General features: G+C 34.2%; 1 protein-coding gene and 1 non-coding gene across 2 annotated transcripts in view; one reads left to right on the plus strand and one right to left on the minus strand.

The window, feature by feature from the left end:
- Nucleotides 1-2,109: 2,109 nt before the first annotated feature.
- The window catches only part of YIPF4 (Yip1 domain family member 4), a 42,224-nt gene continuing 21,209 nt past the window's right edge, over nucleotides 2,110-23,124 (minus strand). The window contains exons 3-6 of the mRNA XM_065929467.1: nucleotides 21,980-22,151; nucleotides 19,726-19,803; nucleotides 14,348-14,461; nucleotides 2,110-11,111 (exon numbers count right to left, since the gene is read on the minus strand). Of these exons, the coding sequence (XP_065785539.1) occupies nucleotides 10,974-11,111; nucleotides 14,348-14,461; nucleotides 19,726-19,803; nucleotides 21,980-22,151 (502 nt within the window). The 3' untranslated portion in view covers nucleotides 2,110-10,973. The remainder of the gene's footprint in view (nucleotides 11,112-14,347; nucleotides 14,462-19,725; nucleotides 19,804-21,979; nucleotides 22,152-23,124) is intronic.
- Nucleotides 14,955-15,086, plus strand: LOC136165811 (small nucleolar RNA SNORA31). The gene has a single exon (XR_010662781.1). It is a non-coding gene; the product is annotated as a small nucleolar RNA SNORA31 (small nucleolar RNA).

Here is a 23,124-nt window from a genome sequence, read left to right on the forward strand (position 1 = left end):
CTGAATACATCCTAATGACCTCTGAGAAAGGGCTAAGTTGTATTGTAAATTCTACTTAACAGTAGCGATAATAAAATTCCTCTACAAATATTTTTCTTTTAAAATGTGAGGCCTAAATGCTCATTGACACATGCATTTAGACATATATATGTGTGTGTGTGTGTGTATATATATATATATGCAAGTATATTTATTAAAAGGAATTAGCTCACAAGCTTATAAAGGCTGACAAGTCCCAAGATATGGAGGGTAAGCAGGCAAGTTGGAGACCCAGGAGAGACAAAGGTGCACCTCCAGTCCAAAGGCTAGCAGGCTCAATTGAGGAGTTCTGAATAGAAGGTCAGGAAAAAAACAGATGTCCTAGCCAGACGCACCTGGGCAGGAGGAATTCTTACTGGGGCCAGGGAGAGGAGGGGCAGCCGTTTTGTCTTCCTCAGGCCTTTAAGTTCACCCACCTTGCTATGTTAAGTTGCTTCAGTCGTGTCCATCTCTTTGTGACACTATGGACTGTAGACCGCCATGCTCTTCTGTCCATGGGATTCTCCAGGCAAGAATACTGAGTGGGTTGCCATGCCCTTCTCCAGGGGATCTTCCCAACCCAGGGACTGACCGAGTCTCCTGCATTGCAGGTGGATTCTTTACCGTTGGGCGACCAGGGAAGCCCGCCCCCCCACCTTAGGCAAGGCAATCTATTTTACTCAGTCTGTATTTAAATGTTAATCTCATCCAAACAATATTCTCACAGAAACACCCTAATATCTGGGCTCCACATGGCCCAGACAAGTTTACATATAAAGTTAACCATCACAGAGAGGAATACATCAATATGTTATCAATTAATTGGGTAGTAATACTTTCACTTGCACTGGCCTTCTATTTTGTTATTTTAAATGGCATATTTCTGTATTTTAATTATTTTTAAATTTTTTACTGAGTTATAATTAACAATCAAGGGAACTTCTCTGGTGGTCCAGGGTTAAGAATCTGCCTTCTAATCCAGGAGATGTGGGTTCAATCCCTGGTCAGGGAACTAAGATGCTACAGGGCAACTAAGTCCACACACACTACTACTGAGCCAAGTGCCACAACTCAAGAGAAGCCCGCATGCCACAACAATGATTCCGTGGGCCACAACTAAGACTCGATGCAGCCAAAAATCAATGAACATTTAAAAACAATTAACAATCAGTATCATATATATTTCCATATTTCAAATAATTTCTGCTTCTTTTTCATGTTTTTAGTTCCAATTACGTTTAGTTCCTGTCAAATTACTTTATAAACCTCAATTAATAAGACACTGCTCTCTGGAGAACCTAAATAAAGAATTGATATCTTCACTAAATACTTCTAGTAAGGATAACGTTCTAAAAATATTTTCATATTCTAAATGTTTGTTCTGGTATCAAAATCTCTAATGAAGAAAATACACAAGGCTTGATAAAATTTCCAAATTGTTTTTGTAGTTCTAGCACTACAGATTGCTACTGAAACCAGAATATAATTCCAATTCCCATCATCACAATTTATCACAAATTCTAAGCTCTTCAGGTATTAACTCAGAAAAATTTTACCTTTATTTTTTATCACAAAACTACAGTTTACTGGGGAAATACTTAAAAGTGATTCATTTATTTACATATTTATAATATCATTTGGAGATATTTTAATTGTGTCTTTGGGCCAAATTAAAACATCTGGAAATATAAAACTTTGGCTAAATTTCCAGACTTTTTCCCCAAGCTTTCCATAGTACTGGCTGTTCAAAACCCAGTAAAGTTTCTATACAGTTCTTATTGGAATTATTTTCCTTGAACTTCTGTAATACATTTTGGTATCTTCTCCCAGATAATACCTTTAGGTCCACAGCATCTAAGTTATTATGTTTTGTCTTAAGTAAATTATGAAGACACTTTCACGTGTAACAAGTGAAGCTGTGCAGTAATGACCAAATTTTTTCTCTTCTGTTTTTGTCAGGTATGTTTTACAAGTGAGACCATAAATCTAAATTGCAACAAATCTGCATTGATTATGTTTTATTAATAATGTTTTGAGTCTAAAAATCCTCGATTGTACTTAACAACGTAGCAGATGTATTAACAATTTGAAGGTATTTAAAAGTACTTTTATTTGAGCAACTGAAACTTAGATAAAATTTTTAGAACGTCACTTGCAATAAATCATGTTTTCATTTCAGAAATGAAAATCATTTATTTTATATTCTTAGGCAATATCAAAAGATGTTTCAGGACGTTTTTAAGAAACATTTCAAGCTATAGTTCATTATCATGTTCTTCCACAGTTTTAGAATATGAACATTTACAGAATTTAAAAGGAATGTTAAGAAGCTCATCAACATTTTGCTAACATTCATTCTGGGTGTTTTTTCTCCCTCCAATTCACAACTGTAAACTCAAACACAATAACTTCACAGAAAGGTATAAATGTTACATACGTAGAGTTTGGTAAATTTTCATAAACTGAACACACACACATGATTAGCACCCAAATAAAGAAATAGATTATAGAATATACTAGCATCCCAAAAGTCTCAATTCCCATACCTTCTTTCAGTTATTTCCTTCCCTCTTAAGAGTAACCAACATCCTGTTTTTGTACTTCACATAAATAGAATCACAAAGTATGTATTCTTTTGTGTCTGGTTTCTTTTGTTCAACATTAGCTCTTTGAGATAATCCATAATCTTACACATGGTTATACATCTTTCAATATTATTGTATTCTATTGTGTGACAACACCATAATTTGCCTATCTGGGTTGTTTCCAAGTTTGGATATTAGTAATGGCACAGCTGTGGACACTCATTGCTCAGACCAATATGGTAGGTACTAGCCAAATGTAGCTCTCTAAGGCAGCTCCTCAGTTGCACTAACCATATTTCAAGTGGTCAGTAGCTACAATGCTAGCAGCTACTGTATGGATAGCACAGAATAGAGCACTTGCATCATTGCTGCAAGTTCCACTCCATAGTGCTCAATCCACAAGTTGGTAAATGTATGAAATTGCTGGGTCAAAAGTTATGCTTATGTTCCACATTAACAGAAGATAGCATCAAATAGTTTTAGAGTGCCCATTACTATTTTGTTATAAGTTCTTCTATTTTAAAATATTATGTATTTACTTTTCACCTAATAATCATAATACACTAAATAGGAAAACCAAATTAAAAAAATTAAACTATTTAGAAGCAACAGCCACTGTTAGAACATGGAATGATTCACAGGTAATGAACAAGGCAGGAACATTATTTACCATAACACAGTTGAAGTTAACAGATGTTGCAAATGTTTCTCAGATGTCACTACAACAAAAGGACCATTATCAATGCCTATCGAAAAAGAACTAACCAATCTATTAATTTTAGTGCTATTGAAGTTACAGTAAAATAATCTACCACTGGTACAAATTTCAGTATTTTAACTGAGACAGCCATGCTGGTGTCTATCAGCTAAACATCAGATCTCCTCATAATCCCAACCAATTAACACCAGATATTATCAATCATCTCAAGTTTTGGCAAATGGAGGCCAATGTTGTTCGAACTGTATTTAACCATGAATGAATTTGTGTACCTGTACATATATATGTTGGTCTTTATCATTTCTCTCCTCTCTAGTTGCTCATTTACATTCCTTGTCCATTTCAAATTATCAATTTATAAATTCTTTTACTATTATACATTATATACTATGATTGCCCATGTATATCCTTTGCCCACTGAAAGTTACTAATTGCCAAATGTTATTTTTATATTAAGGAAATTAGCCCTCTGCACACATAAGGCTTACAAATATTTCCTCCAAGTAGTAGTTTATCTTTTTCCTATAAAATTGTTTTAAATGCTATGTAGTCAAGTTTCTTAACTTTTTTAGCTTTTGTGTTTTAAGTCATGTCTGAAAGTCTTACCTTCTCAACTTCACATGAAATGTCAATTTTTCTCCTATTTAAAAAAATACTTGATATATCTGTAATTTACATACTCTAGCATAAGAAGTAGAGTCATTTTTTAAAGTGGCCTATAACGTTTCTGTTAGACACTGCTCGTTACCTACTTGGCACCCATTCTTCCTTCTGAACATAACGTGACTTTGTTTAGGGCAGTAAATGTGCCTAGCTTAAAATACTTTCCCAAACTCTCTTACAGCAAGGGGTGGCCAAGTGTTTCTGTTCTCTGCTGAGATATAAGAGTAAGTCACTGAATGTGGCTTCCAGAGATTTTTAAAGGCAACTTTGACTGACATGCTCCATTTGACCTCTTAACCTTCACTTTCTTCCTGATTGGAATCTAGATGTACTACCTAGAGGTGAAACAGCTATTTTGAGACAACATGGATGAAAGCCATCAACCAAAAAAATAGCAGAGTACAAAGATAGAAGGAACCTGAGTCCCTGGAGACATTAAGTTGCTGTTAGTCCTAGATTATACACCTTTGGATTGCTTATATGAGAAAGATAAACTCTTTGTTTACTGAAAGATCATAGGGTACAATCATACAGTATGACCGTACTGATCATAGGGTTGTTTCTTGCAAACAAATACATTTATATCTGATGCATTATCTCATGTACACCAATTTGGCATGTGACTTTTATCCCATACTTTCTATATATAATTGAGTGTATTTCTGGAAACCCTAGTTTCATTGATCTAAATATAAATAAATTCAGTTTAATAGCTTTTATTGAATAGGGGACAGTTTTATATGCTTTACATTAACCATCTCACTTAAGCCTCACAACAGCCCTTTGAACCTTCACTATTTAATATTAATGTGTAACACTTGTAAGCCTAAAGCTAATGGTAGATTTTTAAAAATGAAATGGAAAAAGATCAAAAAGGAAAGAGAAAGATGTTTCAATTATCTATATGATGGACTGCAGCAGAAGGCAATCATCTATGTTGCCCTCTATCTGGCAACACTGGTGTTCCACACTGTCATGGAAAGAGCAAGTAGACTGATGGTTTGAAGACAAGCTCTTATTCCAATTCTGTTGGTCGACAGTGTTTGACAACCCTTCCTTAGACTTCAGTTTCCTCATCTGTACAATGAGGTATGATTACACTCAGTAGGTGATCTCTAAAGCTTTGCCTAACTTTAATAATCTATGAAAGACTAATAATTAAGCTACTGGTTTTGAAATTCACTGGATCCAAATTTGAATTTGGGATTCAATGACCAGGCTCCTGTATTCATTCAACAGAAGTACTGGGAATACATTAACAAACATGTCAGAAAATGTCCCTGCCTCAGTGGGGCTTACATTATAGTGGAAGAATTAAAAAAAGAAATCTAGACACTTACCAAGTAGTAGTACTACAAATGAAATAAGCAATGATGTAATAAAGATTTAACTGGGGCATACGGCTGGAGAGTTACAAGATTCAGGGAAGATTCCTCGAAGTATGGTTATGAAGTTTGTATAACATGAAGATACTTATGGCATAATACATGAAAGAGAGTAAAATATGTTAAAACAATTAACGAAAATTAAGGATGCCCTGTAACACACATACAGAAAAGCACATAAACCGTACAGCTTAATTATCAAGATTCTTTCCAAATACAACTCTTCTCCCTCCTCAATAAGGGTAAAGCATTAAAACATTTTGGTGGTCACTTTCTTGCACATGGCTCTAATTATTTTCATCGCATAAAATCCCACTGTATAATTGTACCTATTTTACGTTGATGGACATGCTATGTCCAATTTTTTGCTATTATGAATCATTTTACTATATTCTTGTTTTTTGTGGCATTATGTACATGTTTTTCTGTTGGGGATATATCAAGAGTAGGACTACAGACCTTGGCCATGGTATTAAAAGCACCATTATATCTAATCAAAAGCTCTAGCAACTACTAACTTCAGCCAAACGAGTTTTCATTTCCTTCTACTCACCTGCTATCCCCTCTGTCTGTAATAGTCTTCCCTTCCTTCTTTGCTTAGTTAACTTTTACTTACCCAAGGATTTCAGCTTAAACATTGCCTCCGGAAGGCTTTTCATGTCTAATTCCTCTGTCATATACTGTCTTGTAACCACAGGCCCCTCTTTCTTCATTTGTTGCAACTGTGTTACAATTTGTTAAACTAATCACTTTACCTCTCAAAAATACTGGCTCATTAGGGTGCATGTGTGGTCTCTGTTGCGCATCATTTATTCCTAAACCTAGTGTAAAACCTGGCACAAAAAAAGGGGTCAATAAACACTTGATGGATATCTGTTCTCTACATTCAGGGTACCCAATTCAAATGCCATTGAATGTTTCATTCTTGAAGCTACAACCAGTAGCATTCTTTGAAAATAAATCTGTATTAGGCAAAAGTTTCCTAGGTCTCATTTAGCAAAAAAATTGAGTATGAAGTACTTAGCATGTAGGCCATCATCATCAACAAAAATATTTTCAGTTTTCTATGGCGACACTACAGTTATCAGAGTGTAATTTAGCATAAGGATTACAAAACATATGGGTTGTTTCATTATCAAAGGCTGCACACAATTTAAGTGATATTTACACAGCAACTGATTAATTTCCACAAAAGTAGAATCACTATAAAATCAAGAAAAATGTAGAATTTCAATCACTTATCACTGAGCATTTATGAATAGCAGCAATCTTATACCAGGTTTTCCTCTTTATTACCAGATGACAAATTTCTCCCATAATCAGTCATTCCCTGAAATTTCATTTGATCCTGTCTAAATACTTCAGTAAGCTGTTCTTGCTTGTTTGGTTTTTAATAAAAATTGCTCAGTAGCAACTATTATAGAAAAACTATTGTCTCCATTCTTGATAAACCAAATTTACTTATATTCCAAGTATTAATTTAACAAGCTTATTACAGGTAGGAGAGCATACTTTCCCTGCCCCATAAGCATTAATAACCTTTATATACTCTAATTACAAGTTAAATTCAAAATATTTCATTAAAATGTTTTTCATATTAATATCTAACTTAAATCTCAGTGACAGTATAAGTATATTGCTGAACTGTTCAGAAAGGATGTTTAAAGAATTTTTTCCAAGCATTTGCAAATTGTAAACTAAACACCTTCAAAGTAAAGACTTATAGATATCTTACTGAAAATTAGACAAGTTGAAACCAGGGTAATCACCAATACAGAATGTAAAATAGGGAGTTATTATACTAATGCCATCTTAATTATTCTGACATTCTTTCCCTAATAAGTGCAACATCAGTATATCAAAAGAATTCAAATGAGCAACCTAACCCTGTAAAATGTCTAACTCTTTGCAAGTCCATGGACAGTAGCCTGCCAGGCTCCATGGTCCTAGAATTTTCCAGGCAAAATTACTGGATGGGTAGCCATTCCCTCCTCCAGAGGCTCTTCCCAATCCAGGGACTGGACACAAATCTCCTGCACTACAGACAGATTCTTTACCAACAGGGAAGCTCCAACCTAACTCTAAGCTTTATGTTTAATAATATACACCTTGCACAGGGAATATTCTCTTAACCATTTCTCTTTAGACAACTATACCCACTAAGGCACAGCAGAACCTAAAACTGTCATAAAGTATATAGAAAGTCTGTTAAAAGAAAATGTATTTCACAAACAGAACTTTCTTCAGAAACTACAATGATTTCTAGTGACAAGATGTAAGAATGTCTAGTATTGACTGATGTCGAAAATCATATTTTGAAATTTATTTAAAAAGTGACAGCAGATTCTCAAACATACAAACTACTGTCAGATTATACAAAGCAGGAACAGAATATTTGTAATTCTGTTTCTAAAGGTAAATTACCATGTGGTACTAGGTAAAGCCCAAGATGTAATACAAGGGTTCAATTAAAGAAACTTTTTATGAAAGAGAATAATAAGATACTTATTTCATGTGACTAAAATATCAAAGAGAGTATCAGAGGATGATTTTTTAGCTCTATTAAGATTTCTTTCAGACTGCCATGAATTATGTTAACTCCAGTCTAAATCCCATAATAGGGCCTTTTAAACACTCTCAGACATTCTACAGTTCCCCGAGATGTGTGTTGTTCTCCTTTGCAGCAAAGAACAAAACAAGAAACCCAACTTGTAAATTATATATATAAAACAAAACTGTATGGAAGTAAGACATCTTAGCAAAAATTATCAAACGTGTCACAATTTCCTAAAACTTAACGCTAGCTAAAATATGTATTACTGACAAGGTAAAAGATAAATAACAATCATCTTAAAATATTCAGTTTTGTTGAATATGAAAAATATTGCTTTTATTAGTTTGTAGAAGTATTATTTTATTCAACATTTTATTACATCAGAATTTTTTAAATGAACTAAATTTTAAACAATATATAAACAAAATATCTACCTCACATTTTAAGTCAATGTAAATTTTCACTAATTTAGAAATATTAATATATTAATATTTAGGGAATTTGGGGAAATAGATTATATAATATATAAAATTGCCTTACAGACCTTAGAAATTAGCAAGTTTAGTAATGGTTCATAAAACTTTACAAATCTTCCTAGACTGTATTTTAATATAAACAAAATTATATATAGATTTTATTTATAATCAAAATTTCAATTATTTTATAATCAATTTAAAACAGAAGTAAATGTCTCTAATTCTTTTTTTTTTGAGGATTAACATTTATCAGGATTACTACGACTGGAAACACTTTAAACATGTATGCACACATACAACTAGAAGAGATTATCTGGCTAATTCTGTTTTAAAAATACTAATGAATTAATAATTAGTTTGGAAATCATTATTTTAAATCAATATGACATAAAATATTTTTATATATAAATTCAAGCAGAGGACATTATGGTCAACTTACCATTATTATCTGTAACAGTACTGTATCTTGTACAAATTTACAAATCATGTTTCAAACTGACAATCTGTTTTAAGTGCTTTGCTCATTAGCCCACGAAGACAGTGGCTGAGCTTGAAACATTATGAAACATTATAAATTGTTTTTATAACTGGACTAGGCCCAAGATTAAATGCTATTATTTTTAAATACCTTTTTGGAACACAAGTACTTTATCTTTTATCAATAATAAATAAGATTCATACAAGTGAACTTTCATTCACATATTAAAGAAATGATAGCTTAAAAATAATTTAAACCACCTTTGGATGGAGTTGGTCCTTAAATCACTTGACTTATTGCTTAGTAAAATTCTACTGCCTGGTATGGACCCCCAAGCTTTTTGGGGAAGATTCTAGGGTCAGCGCTATGAACATCAAATATAATAATCTACCAAAACAAAGTATTGCTCTCAGAAACCCCTAAAGAATGACAAACGTTTACTTTGTAGCTGCTGCTTCTGTAGCTATAGATCCTTCCTTATTATTCCATATCATTTTAGGTTTTAGAAGTTTCATCCCTCTGCTGCTTCTAGTCTGTTTTCCTAAACTTGTTTAAATAATCAGCATCATGTAATTTTTCCACATTTGTCTGGCCTAAAGATAGCTCTATACTTCTCACTTCTGCAGCTTAAAGTTTTTGGGTTTTATTTTAGGTGGGGGAGAGGAGAGGAGAAAAGAATGAGAGATGGGCTTGATATCTTGCTAATTTGTAGGCTTATTTCAGAGTTGCTGGATATTTCCTGACACATTATGTTGCTCAAGGAATATATCCCAAGAGGTGGCCAAGTTACCATACTGAAGACAGCAGTTAATTCTTCCAACTGAGACCAGAAAGGATAATATAATAATTTGCTAATAGTTATTAGGCATTTGGTATTTTATGGATATCAAATATTTCACCTACTTTACAAACTAACATTAATTAAAGGTACATCTAGAGTCTATGAAATTATTAGCATAAAATTTCACTAGTTGGAATTTCTTAGTATCTCTCTTAGCAAATATTGTATGTTTAAGAGTACCTGATACTTGTTAAAATATCAAGTAATATAAGACAAAGTGTTATAAAACAAAACACGCAGCTGGGAAGCATTTTATTTTTTTTCTATTTCATATAACATTGCTCCGGACCACAAGACTCTAAAGGTCTCTTTTCAGCAACTTTTACGGCTTAGAAGTGCCACTTAAAAATATTTACTGATGCTATAAATATTGTTTTTCTATATACTGACAGTTTTAATAAATGCCATATCCATCAAATGCCATAAGCAGAAACTTGAAATCAGATGTTTAGACATTCAAAAGTGGTTTGTAAAAAAAAGCACACCCAAACAAACCAAATCTACATCAGCAACTGTTATAATTAGTTTTAGTTGTTGTTATTAAGAATTCCGATGTATGGCAGAAACCAGCATAATATTATAAAGCAAGTATCTTGCAATAAAAAATTAAAAAACAAGAGAAAAAAGAATTCTTAACAAGGACATACTGCCAGAAGCATGTATGAGACTTTAAAAATTATATATAATTTAAGAGCAAATTTAATTTCATAAATAAGATTAAAGGCCAAATTAAAGAAAGTGGAAGCAACAGATTTAAAATATCTTAATTTTTAAGCTATTCAGAAATATATTTTGTGAATAAGAATTACTTCATAAATATATATGTATAAATATAAATATATATCTACAGGATCTGCAATGCAGGAGAAAACTCTTTAAAGGAAAAAAATTGCACTTTTAGATCATCAGAATGTTATTATATTTACCCTTCAAGTGAAATATAATTACCATTCCAGGTGCTTTTGGCACAGATCTGTAGGTGAATATTGACACAATCTTAAAAACACAATGCTTTTATATTTTATTCACTGGAATATGAAGAATCAAACAGAATTCAGAATTCTGACCAAAAATATTCAGATAACTGCAATTGCTTAATTAAATACAAAAAAAAATTGTTTTAAAAAGACCTGAAACTGCCTTTACATCTGAACATGTAAAATTTTACCGTCAACAGGGGTTTTTTTTAATATCCTCAAGCAAGAATTTCCAGCCTACACAGAAATGTAACATTGTCTTTCCTATTTGACTTAGATCACACCCCAGTATATAAGGACAAAAAATAAATGTATAATAAAAAGATTGGATAAATCAGGAGAGGCTTTTTGGTCTTGAATTCTTCACCCACTAACAATGAAGCAGCACTGTAGGCAGCCCAAAACACACCAAAGAGCTTAAAAAAAAAAAAAAAAAAAAAGACAAAAGGCAGCATATTAGCAAGTCAATTAACATTTTGAGTATCATAGAATAAAAATAACATTTGCAGTATTTTTTTAAAACAACCCTGGCAACCAATTAGAGAAACAGCAAAACTTAGTGAGAATATTGAAAACTTATTAAGAATATTCAGCCTTGCTCTGTTTCTTGACATCTGGAAATGACTTAGGTTTTATTTTATCAAACTTGTCTGATTATCAGAATCACCTGGGATGACTATGAGCTTCCTGGGATTCATTCTAGTTCTACTGAATCAGAATCTCTAATGAAAGAAGGGTCTAATTATCAGTCATTTTAACAAGTGTCCTGGATGATTTAAGACAAGGCAACTTTTGGAAAAACTATTACAGGGATGAGATGCTGATAGATATTTGTTTCCTAAGAAAACTAACTGATTCCGTAAAAAATATTCTTTTCTTAGAAGAAGTAGAAAAACTGATTAAGTGAAAATTTCACACAATACTTATAAGTATCAAGTCATTTTTCCAGGACTAGGCAGAAATATAGTGTTACAAGGGAAGGAGGAAAATGTTAACATTTTGGTTTAGAGTATTCTATGCACCTACTTAAGTTTAAATTATATCCACTAGAAATTTATATAATACTTCTTAATGTAGTCACTGAAGGCATTTTATAGAATAAAATGAGAGAATAACTTTAAGGATACAAATCAGGGAAATTATGATAGAAACACTTGGCACAGAGCAGGGTTTCTCAACCTTGCACTAATCAAATTTCTGGGCTGGATAACTGTTGTGGGAAGTTGTGCTGTGCACTGTAGGATGTTTAGCAGTATCCCTGGCTTCTAGCCACTATATACTAGTGCCATCCCACCCCTCCCCATCTGTGACACTCAAAAATGTCTCCAGACATCGCCAAACGTCCCGGGGGACAAAACTTGCCATCAGTTGAGAACCACTGATACAGAGGTAAAACATAAATAGATTGACTGAAAATTATTTGAGATGATCCAATTTTCTACTGCACTTTTAAAACTAAATGCAAACAAACAATACAAGGTATTTTAACCTTACAAAAAAGCATAGAGAAATAAAATTCTATTTGTACATGATGATTAAATGTTTGTTGTGAATAAATGGCTAAGATTGATAAAATTACAGACATTTAATGTTAAAAAAAATTTGTGCTTGTAAATTGCATTCCAATGCTAGAGTTAAAGGATGAGAATTCTCATTATTTATTTCATTCATTCATTATTATTTCATTATTTCTCAACAGACTTTGGACTAAAACAAGAAACATGCAAAACAGATTGCTACACAAAGAAGATTTAAGTGATTAGGGAAAGAAATGTAGCAAAGAAAAGTCAAAGTTCACCAAATTTTTATCCTAAAATTTTAATGATATTAAAAAAAGACTCTTCTATTTAATAATATTCTATTTAATAATAACACATTCACTTGTTGTATAAAGAATATTAAAGACCAATTTTGAGTTGAACTCAATAACTAAAAATAACCAGAGGACACAGTTTTAGCAGTTTGGGGAATAGTCTCAGAAGCATTCAAACAATCTTTAACCCAAGTAAAACAACACACAGGCAGTGATCCTGAATGACTCAGTAAAGTGGTATGATCACTAAGACTAAATAATTAAATGTCAGCGTGGGTGGGGCTAGCTTCTGCACTGCAAGACTTTCAACCTAAGCACTAACAATGGTAATTTTTTTAAAAATTGGGATTAGAGGAATGAAAGTGCTTCTTCGTGGTTTCTAGAGTGTTCCAACAGTTGAAACATACAAAGATGTTCTCAAAATATTCATTTAATATTTATAATAATAACAGCTACAGTTTGAGTGCCTAATGTGTGTCAAGCACTATACTGATCATTATTTATTCTTCAAAATCTTCATAACAAATCTGAAAAAGTAGTTGCCAAGTTTCCACTTTACAGAGGAGAATAAGAAAAGATATCTCCCCAAGGCGGACAGCAAGAGGCAACACCAGGATTTGAATTCAGAACTGACTGGTTCTAAAATCCAACTCTTCTCAACATCCAAGGTTTATATGTCAGTGTTCGCCTGGAGTTACTCAATTCTAAAAGGAATAATTTCTTTTACACTGGAATTAGTAATAAACTTTAAGTGAAACCAAAAGTCATACGTAACTCTACTTAAGTGAGTCTACTTAAATACTCTAGTATTTAAATACTCTAATATGGAGACCATATAATGGTAGTTCTAGCATTGAAAGTAGTGGTCTTAAGAAGTTCTATTTTCCATAAAGAAAAAAATTACATTCACTGTGTAATATACATACATGTGTGAAAGTAGTCATTTATTTTTTCCAAAGTGGTTCAAAATTAATAAATACCAAAATTTGCTATATCACTATTCATTAATAGTGTTTAATATTATCAGTAAATGTTTAAAGTGGGTACATTTTTAATAAGTTTAACACAGCATAAAGAAGTCCTGATTTCTGCAACATAGAAAACTCAGTTTATTAGAACTACGTATATCTTACTTGATCTGTAATTTACTATTCAAATAGGAGTAACAATTATTAAATAAACATCTAGTGGAATTTCAAATAAATATAATGAATTCATTTTATAAGCATAGAAAAGAAACTTTTAACTTTAATTAAAAAAATTTTCTGAGTGTAATATCCTGAGGCCAGATTTGCTCTTTGTTCTTTATTCTACCCTAGATATACATTATAATTTCTGGCAATTAAAAGGGGAAAATAAATACAATTGGTAAAATCAGTGAGTAAGGTCACTGTTCCAAAATACTACTAACTGCTTGATATAAACAGTTATAGATTACAAGATTCTTTAGGCAGAAAACTAATACAGTCAGCTCTTATTACCTGTGGGTTCTGCATCCACAGATTCAACCAACTGTGGACTGAAAATATTTGGGAAAAAAAAAAAAATTCCAGAAAGTTTCAAAAAGCCAAACCTGGACTACAGACAACAATTTATATTGTATTAGGTATCATAAGTAATCTGGAGAGAATTTAAAGTAGATGGAAGGATTTTCATAGGTTATATGTAAACACTACACAATTTTATACTGGGGACTTGAACATCTGAAGATTTTCCTGTCTGTGGTGGTGGGGGGGGAGCGGCGATCCTGGAACCAATCTCCCATGGATATGCAGGGGTAATTGTAGACTTTCCTGACTGGAAAACAGTAAACTACTTTTTATAACACACACTACTTACTTTTATAAGTGTAGACACGACTTCAAATGATCCAACCACCAAAAGTATAGGGGCTATTACAATGAGAGGAAGTAATGAATATCCTATAACTCCAAGAACTTGGCCATACGCAACCTGTGAATTTTCAAAATTTTAAATAAGTATCATAGAAATCAAGTTACTTACTTTAACCACTATTAAACATCATACAAACTTCGAGAATTAAGAAAATCATAAAAGTATCCTGTAGTAGTAGTAATACTATCCCCATTATGAAGAAACTGATTTTCAGAGAGACAAAGGTCTTTGTTCAAGAAAGACACAGCTAGCTGGTTAGAACTCAAAGTAAGATCTAGGTCTTTTAACTTCCTCGACAACAGTCTTTTTTTAAAAATTTATTTACTTTTTAGTTGAAGGATAATTGCTTTATAGAATTTTGTTGTTTTCTGTCAAACCTCAACATGAATCAGCTATAGGTATATATATGTCCCCTCCATCCTGAACTTCCCTCCCATCTCCCTCCCCATCCCACCCCTCTAGGTTAATACAGAGCCCCTGTGTGAGTCAACAACAGTCTTAAATTACCAAAACAGTTAGTGATACCTATCTTCATATAAAAATTGCATGAGTGCATCCACTGATAGACCTTGAACAATCTGCAGTTGTTCCTTTGGTTTGCACTAGGATGCAAAAGCAACATCCCCGCGCTTTCTGTCTGTCTGTGTGTGTGACAGCTCAGATTGAATAGGGGAGTACATCTGAAGCCTAGAAACGTGAGCTACTTTCATGCCAGAAAGGTGTGTTAATAGGCTCTTAAAAAAAAAAAATTGTATGAGATTTTGCCTAGAATATAAGAAATAATACACAAACAAAAGTCATTTTAAGTCCCTGTTAAAATTATTTTAAATTTCCATAAGCAGAGTAAAAAAGTTATACAGATAAATGTTACTCTAAACTTATTCAAGAGTTGTAGGTTAAGATGGTGAATTGAACACATATCTAATACTATTCCTTCTCGAAACTCCACTAAAAGGGAAGAAGAAAAAGAGACTCCTTTTTGTAAGAGGCATAAACAGGAGGCGAGAAGATGGAACAACACCAACTTAGTTTTGGAAACTGGAAAATAGAAGAACAAGAGCTAAGAATCAGACTTGGAGATCTTTCCCCCAAGTGTGAGAAAAAGACTCGAGTTAGACATTTAGCATTCAGTGGTCATAGAGTGAGCCTAATGTGAGTCAATACCCATATGATGACTTTGCCTGGCATCCCCTCTGCTTTACTCTCTCCACAAACAGCTGAATTCCAGAGTGCTACAATTCCTAGGTTTACGGTAATTCATAAAGTCTAATTTAATAGGGCAGTGATTCTCAAGGTGTGGCCCATGGTATTTTGGGGGTCCAGGAGACTCTTCGAAAAGACTGGACATCAAAACTATTTTTTATAATAGTGATAAAACATTATCTGCCTTTTAAATTAAGTTGATATTGATATTAATAGAACAAAAGCAACAGGTAAAACATCATGCTGCTTTATTATGCCAAGGTGGTATGAGCTGTACTAATAGTAACTATGTTCTTTACAACCATACACAGAAAAGGAAAAAACCCTCCTGTTTCACTTAAAAACATCCTTAATGAAGCAGTTAAAATGACTGATTATATTAAGCCTCAACCTTTGAATATGCCTTTTTAATATTCTGTATAACAAAACGCGAAGTACACAGAAAGCATTTCTTCTACCTTGATTCAATGGTTATCCCAAGGAAAGCATTTGTACAACTGCTTAAGTGAAGAGTTGAATTAGATGCTTTATCCATGGAACACCATTCTTACATGAAAGAACAAATGAAAAACAACTATAATTATTCAGAGTACTGACAGGCAACATGACTGAAAATGAATGAAACAAGCCTGCTGCTTCAAGAAAAACAACTTGCAGTATTTCTTTCAAATTACTAAATGCTATCTCTCAAGCAAAAAGTAGGATTTTGGTAAACTTACATCCAACACTGTAATCTTGACACTTTCTGCTGAGACAGGTGATCTTAATGAATGTGGTTTTCTGATATCGTAGAATAAAACGTGTCAACATTTGGAAGTTCTGCAAACCTCAGTGAACTAGTGTTCTCTAGATGATCATGCATAAGTAAAAAGATCCATTCAAAATGAATTTCAGTGAAACAGAATATAAAAAGTTCACTAATATGGTTTGAGATTCCTCACAAAAAAGCTTTAAGAGACTATTTCCTGTTGAGGGCACCCAAAGCTGGTACTCTGGGAATACCCAGAGGGAGAGGGGTGGGAGGGAGGTGGGGGTTGTGTTTAGGACAGGAGGGACACATGTAGAACCGCAGCTGATTTGTGCTGATGTAAGGCAAAAACTATCACAATACTGTAAAGTAATTATCCTCCAATTAAATTAATTAATTGAAAAAGTGATGGTATAGGTCAGACAACACATCTGAGTTTTGGCAGATTATAAATATTAACAAGAGACAAGAAAAAAAACAAATACTATTATATTATTTCTTGAATGTTAATGTAGTATCAGAATAGAATAACCACAATCATCAAAAAAAATGTGTTAAAATATCCCTCATTTTCAAATTATACACCTGTATGAGGCCTTATTTTTTATACATACTTTATCCAAAGCAATATATCCTGTAACAATTGAATTCAGAAAGCAGATATCAGAATCCAGATTCCACTAATAAAGCTACTTTCAAGAATGTGTAACAATGCCTTTCCCTCAATTTGTTTTAAAAAAGTTTTCTTTAAAATGCATTATTTATGTTCAAATGTATTTGATTTGCTTTTAGTTTTAAATGAATAAACACACATTTAAAATTTTTATTTTAATTTCTAACATGGTAATTTTGTTTGCTTTAAGTTTTTTGGTCACAAAATGAGGCATGTTTATTCCTGGAAGTGTGGCATCTTAAGCACTGGGCCACCAGGGAAGTCCCCATGATAAATATTGGCAAATACAACCTACATTAAGCTCTGTGGTTCAGTTCAGTTCAGTCACTCACTCATGTCCGACTCTTTGCGACTCCATCGACTGCAGCATGCCAGGCCTCCCCGTCCATCACCAACTCCCAGAGTTTACCCAAATTCATGTCCATTGAGTCAGAGATGCCATCCAACCATCTCATCCTCTGTTGTCCCCTTCTCCTGCCTTCAATCTTTCCCAGCATCAGGGTATTTTAAATTGAGACAGCTCTTCCCTTCAGGTGCTCAAAGTACCAGAGTTTCAGCTTCAACATCAGTCCTTCCAATGAATATTCAGGACTGATCTCCTTTAGAATGGACTGGTTGGATCTCCTTGCAGTCCAAGCAACTCTCAAGAGTCTTCTCCAACATCACAGTTCAAAAGCACCAATTCTTCGGTGCTCAGCTTTCTTTACAGTTCAACTCTCACATCCATACATAACCACTGGAAAAACCACAGCGTTGACTAGACAGACCTTTGTTGACAAAGTAATGTCTCTGCTTTTTAATATGCTGTCTAGGTTGGTCAAAACTTTCCTTTCAAGGAGTAAGCGCCTTTCAATTTCATGGCTGCAGTCACCATCTGCAGTGATTTTGGAGCCCCAAAAAAGAAAGTCAGCCACTGTTTCCCCATCTATTAGCCATGAAGTGATGGGACCCGATGCCATGATCTTAGTTTTCTAAATGTAGAACTTTAAGCCAACTTTTTCACTCTCCTCTTTCACTTTCATCAAGAGGCTCTTATAGTTCTTCTTTGCTTTCTGCCATAAGGGTGGTGTCATCTGCATATCTGAGGTTATTGACATTTCTCCTGACAATCTTGATTCCAGCTTGTGCTTCCTCCAGCCCAGCATTTCTCATGATGCACTCTGAATATAAGTTAAATAAACAGAGTGACAATATACAGACTTGACATACTCCTTTCCTGATTTGGAACCAGTCTGTTGTTCCATGTCTAGCTCTAACTATTGCTTCCTGACCTGCATACAGATTTCTCAGGAGGCAGGTCAGGTGGTCGGGTATTCCCATCTCTTTCAGAATTTTCTAGTTTATTGTGATCTACACAGTCAAAGGCTTTGGTAGAGTCAATAAAGCAGAAGTAGATGTTTTTCTGGAACTCTCTTGTTTTTTTGATGATCCAACGGATGTTGGCAATTTGATCTCTGGCTCCTCTGCCTTTTCTAAAACCAGCTTGAACATCTGGAAGTTCATGGTTCACGCATTGTTGAAGCCTGGCTTGGAGAATTTTGAGCATTACTTTGCTAGCGTGTGAGATGAATGTAACTGTGCAGTAGTTTGAGCATTCTTTGAGATTGCCTTTCTTAGGGATTGGAATGAAAACTGACGTTTTCCAGTCCTGTGGCCACTGCCGAGTTTTCCAAATTTGCTGGCATACTGAGTGTAGCACTTTCACAGCATCATCTTTCAGGATTTGAAATAGCTCAACTGGAATTCCATCACCTCCTAGCTTTGCTCCTAGTGATGCTTCCTAAGGCCCACTTGACTTCTCATTCCAGGAAGTCTGGCTCTAGGTGAGTGATCACACCATCGTGATTATCTGGGTCGTGAAGACCTTTTTTTGCACAGTTCTTCTGTGTATTCTTGCCACCTCTTCTTAATATCTTCTGCTTCTGTAGAAGCATTTCTGTCCTTTATTATAGAGCCCATCTTTGCATGAAATGTTCCATTGGTATATCTAATTTTCTTGACGAGATCTAGTCTTTCCCATTCTATTATTTTCCTCTAATTCTTTGCATTGATCACTCAGGAAGGCTTTCTTATCTCTCCTTGTATTCTTTGGAACTCTGCATTCAAATGGGTATATCTTTCCTTTTTCCTTCTCTTCTTTTCACAGCTATTTGTAGGACCTCCTCAGACAGCCATTCTGGTCTTTTGCATTTCTTTTTCTTGGGGATGGTCTTGATCCCTGTCTCCTGAACAATGTCATGAACCTCTGTCCATAGTTTATCAGGCACTCTATCAGATCTAGTCCCTTAAATCTATTTCTCACTTCCACCATGTAATTGTAAGGGATTTTATTTAGGGCATAACTGAATGGTCTAGTGGTTTTCTCTACCTTCTTCAGTTTAAGTCTGAATGTGGCAATAAGCTCTATGGACCTGAGATAAAAAGTCTGAGGACTAAACAGAGAATACATTGTATTCTTTCCTATAAAGCTCTAAGTTATTTATAAAAAAATAGGATTTTTTCTTTCCTCTTTCTCATAACATTTATAGAATATGCATAATACTAATACATAGATCACCTTGAAAGCAGCAGCATAAATTAAAAGCAGTTCTGGGGCAACAAACAATTACAATGAACATAGTTATTAATAGTATCCACAATATCAAAAATAAAGCTTACCATAAAAAACAAAGACTATTTTCAAAATTAACTACTTACTTCTCCACCAAGAACTCTAGCCAGTAAGAAAATCGTTAGTGAACCAAATATCCAAATGGTTATAATCCATGAGACCACCTTAAGAGAAAAAAATTCATGCAATTAATATCTGTGTTACCAAATAAGCTGAAAATTTCCCATGAGCTCAATTCTCTACCATATAAGGTATTTTGGTATCACTGACTTTAGGTCATAGGAAGTTTGGGTTCCCAGGTATCTTCCCAAAACCTAGTAAGAATATAACATGTAATTTAATTTTACATCTAAACTGAAAATTTAGTAATGATCAGTTGCTTAAGGAAACGTCAGTATTTTAAGATCTATGATAAAATATGACTGCATCTTACATCTCCTGCATGGGCAGGTGGATTCTTTACCACTAATGCCTCCTGGGAAGTCCAGATACTTACTGGTTTCTAAATATTCCCCTATAAAAGGAACCAGGACTCCCTAGAGAAATGACTGATTCCAGGGCTGGGACAGAGAAAATGAAAGATGAGTCCAGAATGCACTGTGAAGTCAAGAAGGAAGGAAGCACTCAAAAAAGGATGGGAGTATGCCAAGAGGATGCCAAAGCTAACCTGAAGGGCCTTCCAACAGCTAAACCTGCAACCATCTAAGCAATAAAATACATGATTGCACTGGATTATAGTCCACAAAGTAAAATATCTTATCTGTCCATACTGCCAAAGATAAATAAACAAGTAATGACAAAGAAAAAATAGCTGTTCCAAAGATAACACTAACTAATACATGTGGAAGAAAAGAGGAAAATCATATTCAGTAAACAATATAGTAATAACTATTGAAAGATCCATCAACAGATGCTAAAATTCATGTGCTAAAACTTGATGAGAAACAGAGTGCTTGCATAGTCACAAAGTATCTCCATAAGATATTTATTATATTAAAAAGGGAAAAATAGCAACGTTACAGTGGAGGAACTGGGCAGATACCACCCCCTTACCTTAGCAAGTGATCAACAATAATAGCACTGGTAATAAGACATATCAGTATCATGTAATGCCTGATAGTATGTAGAGAGGGGCACAATGTCACTTCTGTGATATTCTTGCCAAAAATGTATTACTTCAATCCAGCATGAGAAAATATTAAACAAATTCAAATTAAGAAACATTCTATGGAGGTAAGAATTTTGTTTTTAGCCTTAGAACCCTGCGTTCAAATGAAAGATTATATAGATAAATTCACTTAGAGATGCTCTACATGAAGGGTTGATGGTAGGCAAGAGACCAGAAACCCCATTCAACTTCTTCAATGGTCCTTGTCTGCAACAGAATACTTGATATAAACCTATCCACAGTAAATATTAATAGGACTAGTCTTACATAACATTAAGGATTTTGCTATGGAGAGAATACTCTGAATTATCAAGTAAGCACAAATTTAATCACAAATATCCTTTAGGAAAGGAGGCAAAAGGATATCTGACTACAGTAGAGAAGACAATGTGACAATGGAGATTACAGTGATGCAGCCAGAAGTCAAGGAATGTTGCAGTCTCTGACTTGGAAAGAGGCAAGCAACAGACTGTCCTGGAGCCTCCAGAGGAACCAGCCCTGCTGACATTTTGATTCTAGCCCTTTAACACTCAACTTGGATTTCTGACTTTGAGAACTGTCAAAGAATAAATCTGCATTGTGTTAAGTCACTAAACTTACAGAAATGTGTTATAGAACATAAGGAAACTAACTTATTTTCAAATCACTCTGTGATAAAGAATTATTTTTTACTCACCTAAAGCCTTAAAGATGAGGGAGTGATGTGTACATGCTGTGTTTTGATAATACAGATAAGGCCTCTGAGAATGGGACATAGTATTATGTAAAAACTAATACTGATGGAATCCTGTCATCATTAAAAAGTTTATTTTAAAAAACAGAACTAAAAATGAATAAAAGATAAAAACGTGAGTATTGTTGTTTCCAACTCTTTATTCTTATGGAAAACCAGAAAGGGCATGGGCAGCTGGGAACAGTCCCAACCACTTACCCACTTGCCATACAAACACTAATATTTTTCATGTGAATGATGATGTAGAATAGTTTGGAAGCCATTAATCCAAGGAACCTCCCACTTATTTAAGAACAGTTGTAGGGATGGACAAGTGAGAAATAATGGGTAAAGCTAAAGCATTTTTCAAACATAATCAAGTACTACAGTTAATATTTGTTATTTAAAATTTTAAAACTCTTAAGCTATTTAGAATTTGTGTAAAGGAAGATGTACTTACCCTAAACTGTCCATATAATGATATCATGGAAAAGAAAAGAACAACAGCCAGGGGACCCCAGAAGTCAGGATTGTCTCTCACCACTTGTCTATTAAAACCAAGTGATGGCATTGGCATCAAAACACATCGAATTTTGTAGTAAATATCCTTTAGATCAATATCCAATTCTTCCCTAAAATTTTAAAATAAGAATTCTTAGAAGGCACATACTTTTGAATATTGAGCCAGTTGTAGAAGAATTTAAGAAAAGTTTAAATATAACAGTACAGTCTCCACAGGTCAACAAAACATTTGCATTTGAAGTACATTTCCAAGATGTACATTTTCAACATCTCTAAAGTTGGGATACATCTCACAATAGTTTGTGTCTTAACAACTGTTGTCAGTCTGGCGTGAGGCCAAGTGCTTCCAAGATCTGCTTTTCCTTTTGCCAGTCTCCTGGAGGCACTACCAATTTGAGACTTTAAATAAAATTCTTCTCTTGGGAATTTTTGGGACCAAAGACTGCAATTCTACATTCTCATAGGAACTTTTTCTTCCAACGCTTTACCTAGTGCCAAACAGACAAGCAAACTTCCTTGGTTTCTCTTTCTGCATGGTTGATCATTTCTCATTTATCCTTACACTAAGGAGATAAGATAGCCCTTTAATGTTCTAGCTTGATGTTGTCTTAGCCACTTTTTCTCTTTTATTAATAAATGTAAAATAACTGCACCTTATAATCTATGACATCTTAGATTTGATGAAATTCAGTGTACTTGATCTATCAATGATTACTACAGAGAATAACTTAATAATGCCGTGATCTTACAATGCTATAGGTTCTTCTTAGGGGAGAAGGAAATGGCAACCCACTCCAGTATTCTTGTCAAGAGAATCCCGTGGACAGAGGAGCCTGGTGGGCTGCTGTCCATAGGGTCGCACAGAGTCGGACACGACTGAAGCAACTTAGCATGCATGCATGCACTGGAGAGGGAAATGGCAAAACACTCCAGTATTCTCGCCTGGAGAACCCCAGGGACAGAGGAGCCTGGTGGGATGCCGTCTATGGGGTTGCACAGAGTTGGACACGACTGAAGCGACTTAGCAGCAGCAGCAGGTTCTTCTTTCCAGACTGTTAAATTCTTCACTTTTTCCCCCTAAGT

This window comes from Muntiacus reevesi, chromosome 3 (genome assembly GCF_963930625.1).
Source record: "Muntiacus reevesi chromosome 3, mMunRee1.1, whole genome shotgun sequence".
NCBI classification, from domain to species: Eukaryota; Metazoa; Chordata; class Mammalia; order Artiodactyla; family Cervidae; genus Muntiacus; species Muntiacus reevesi.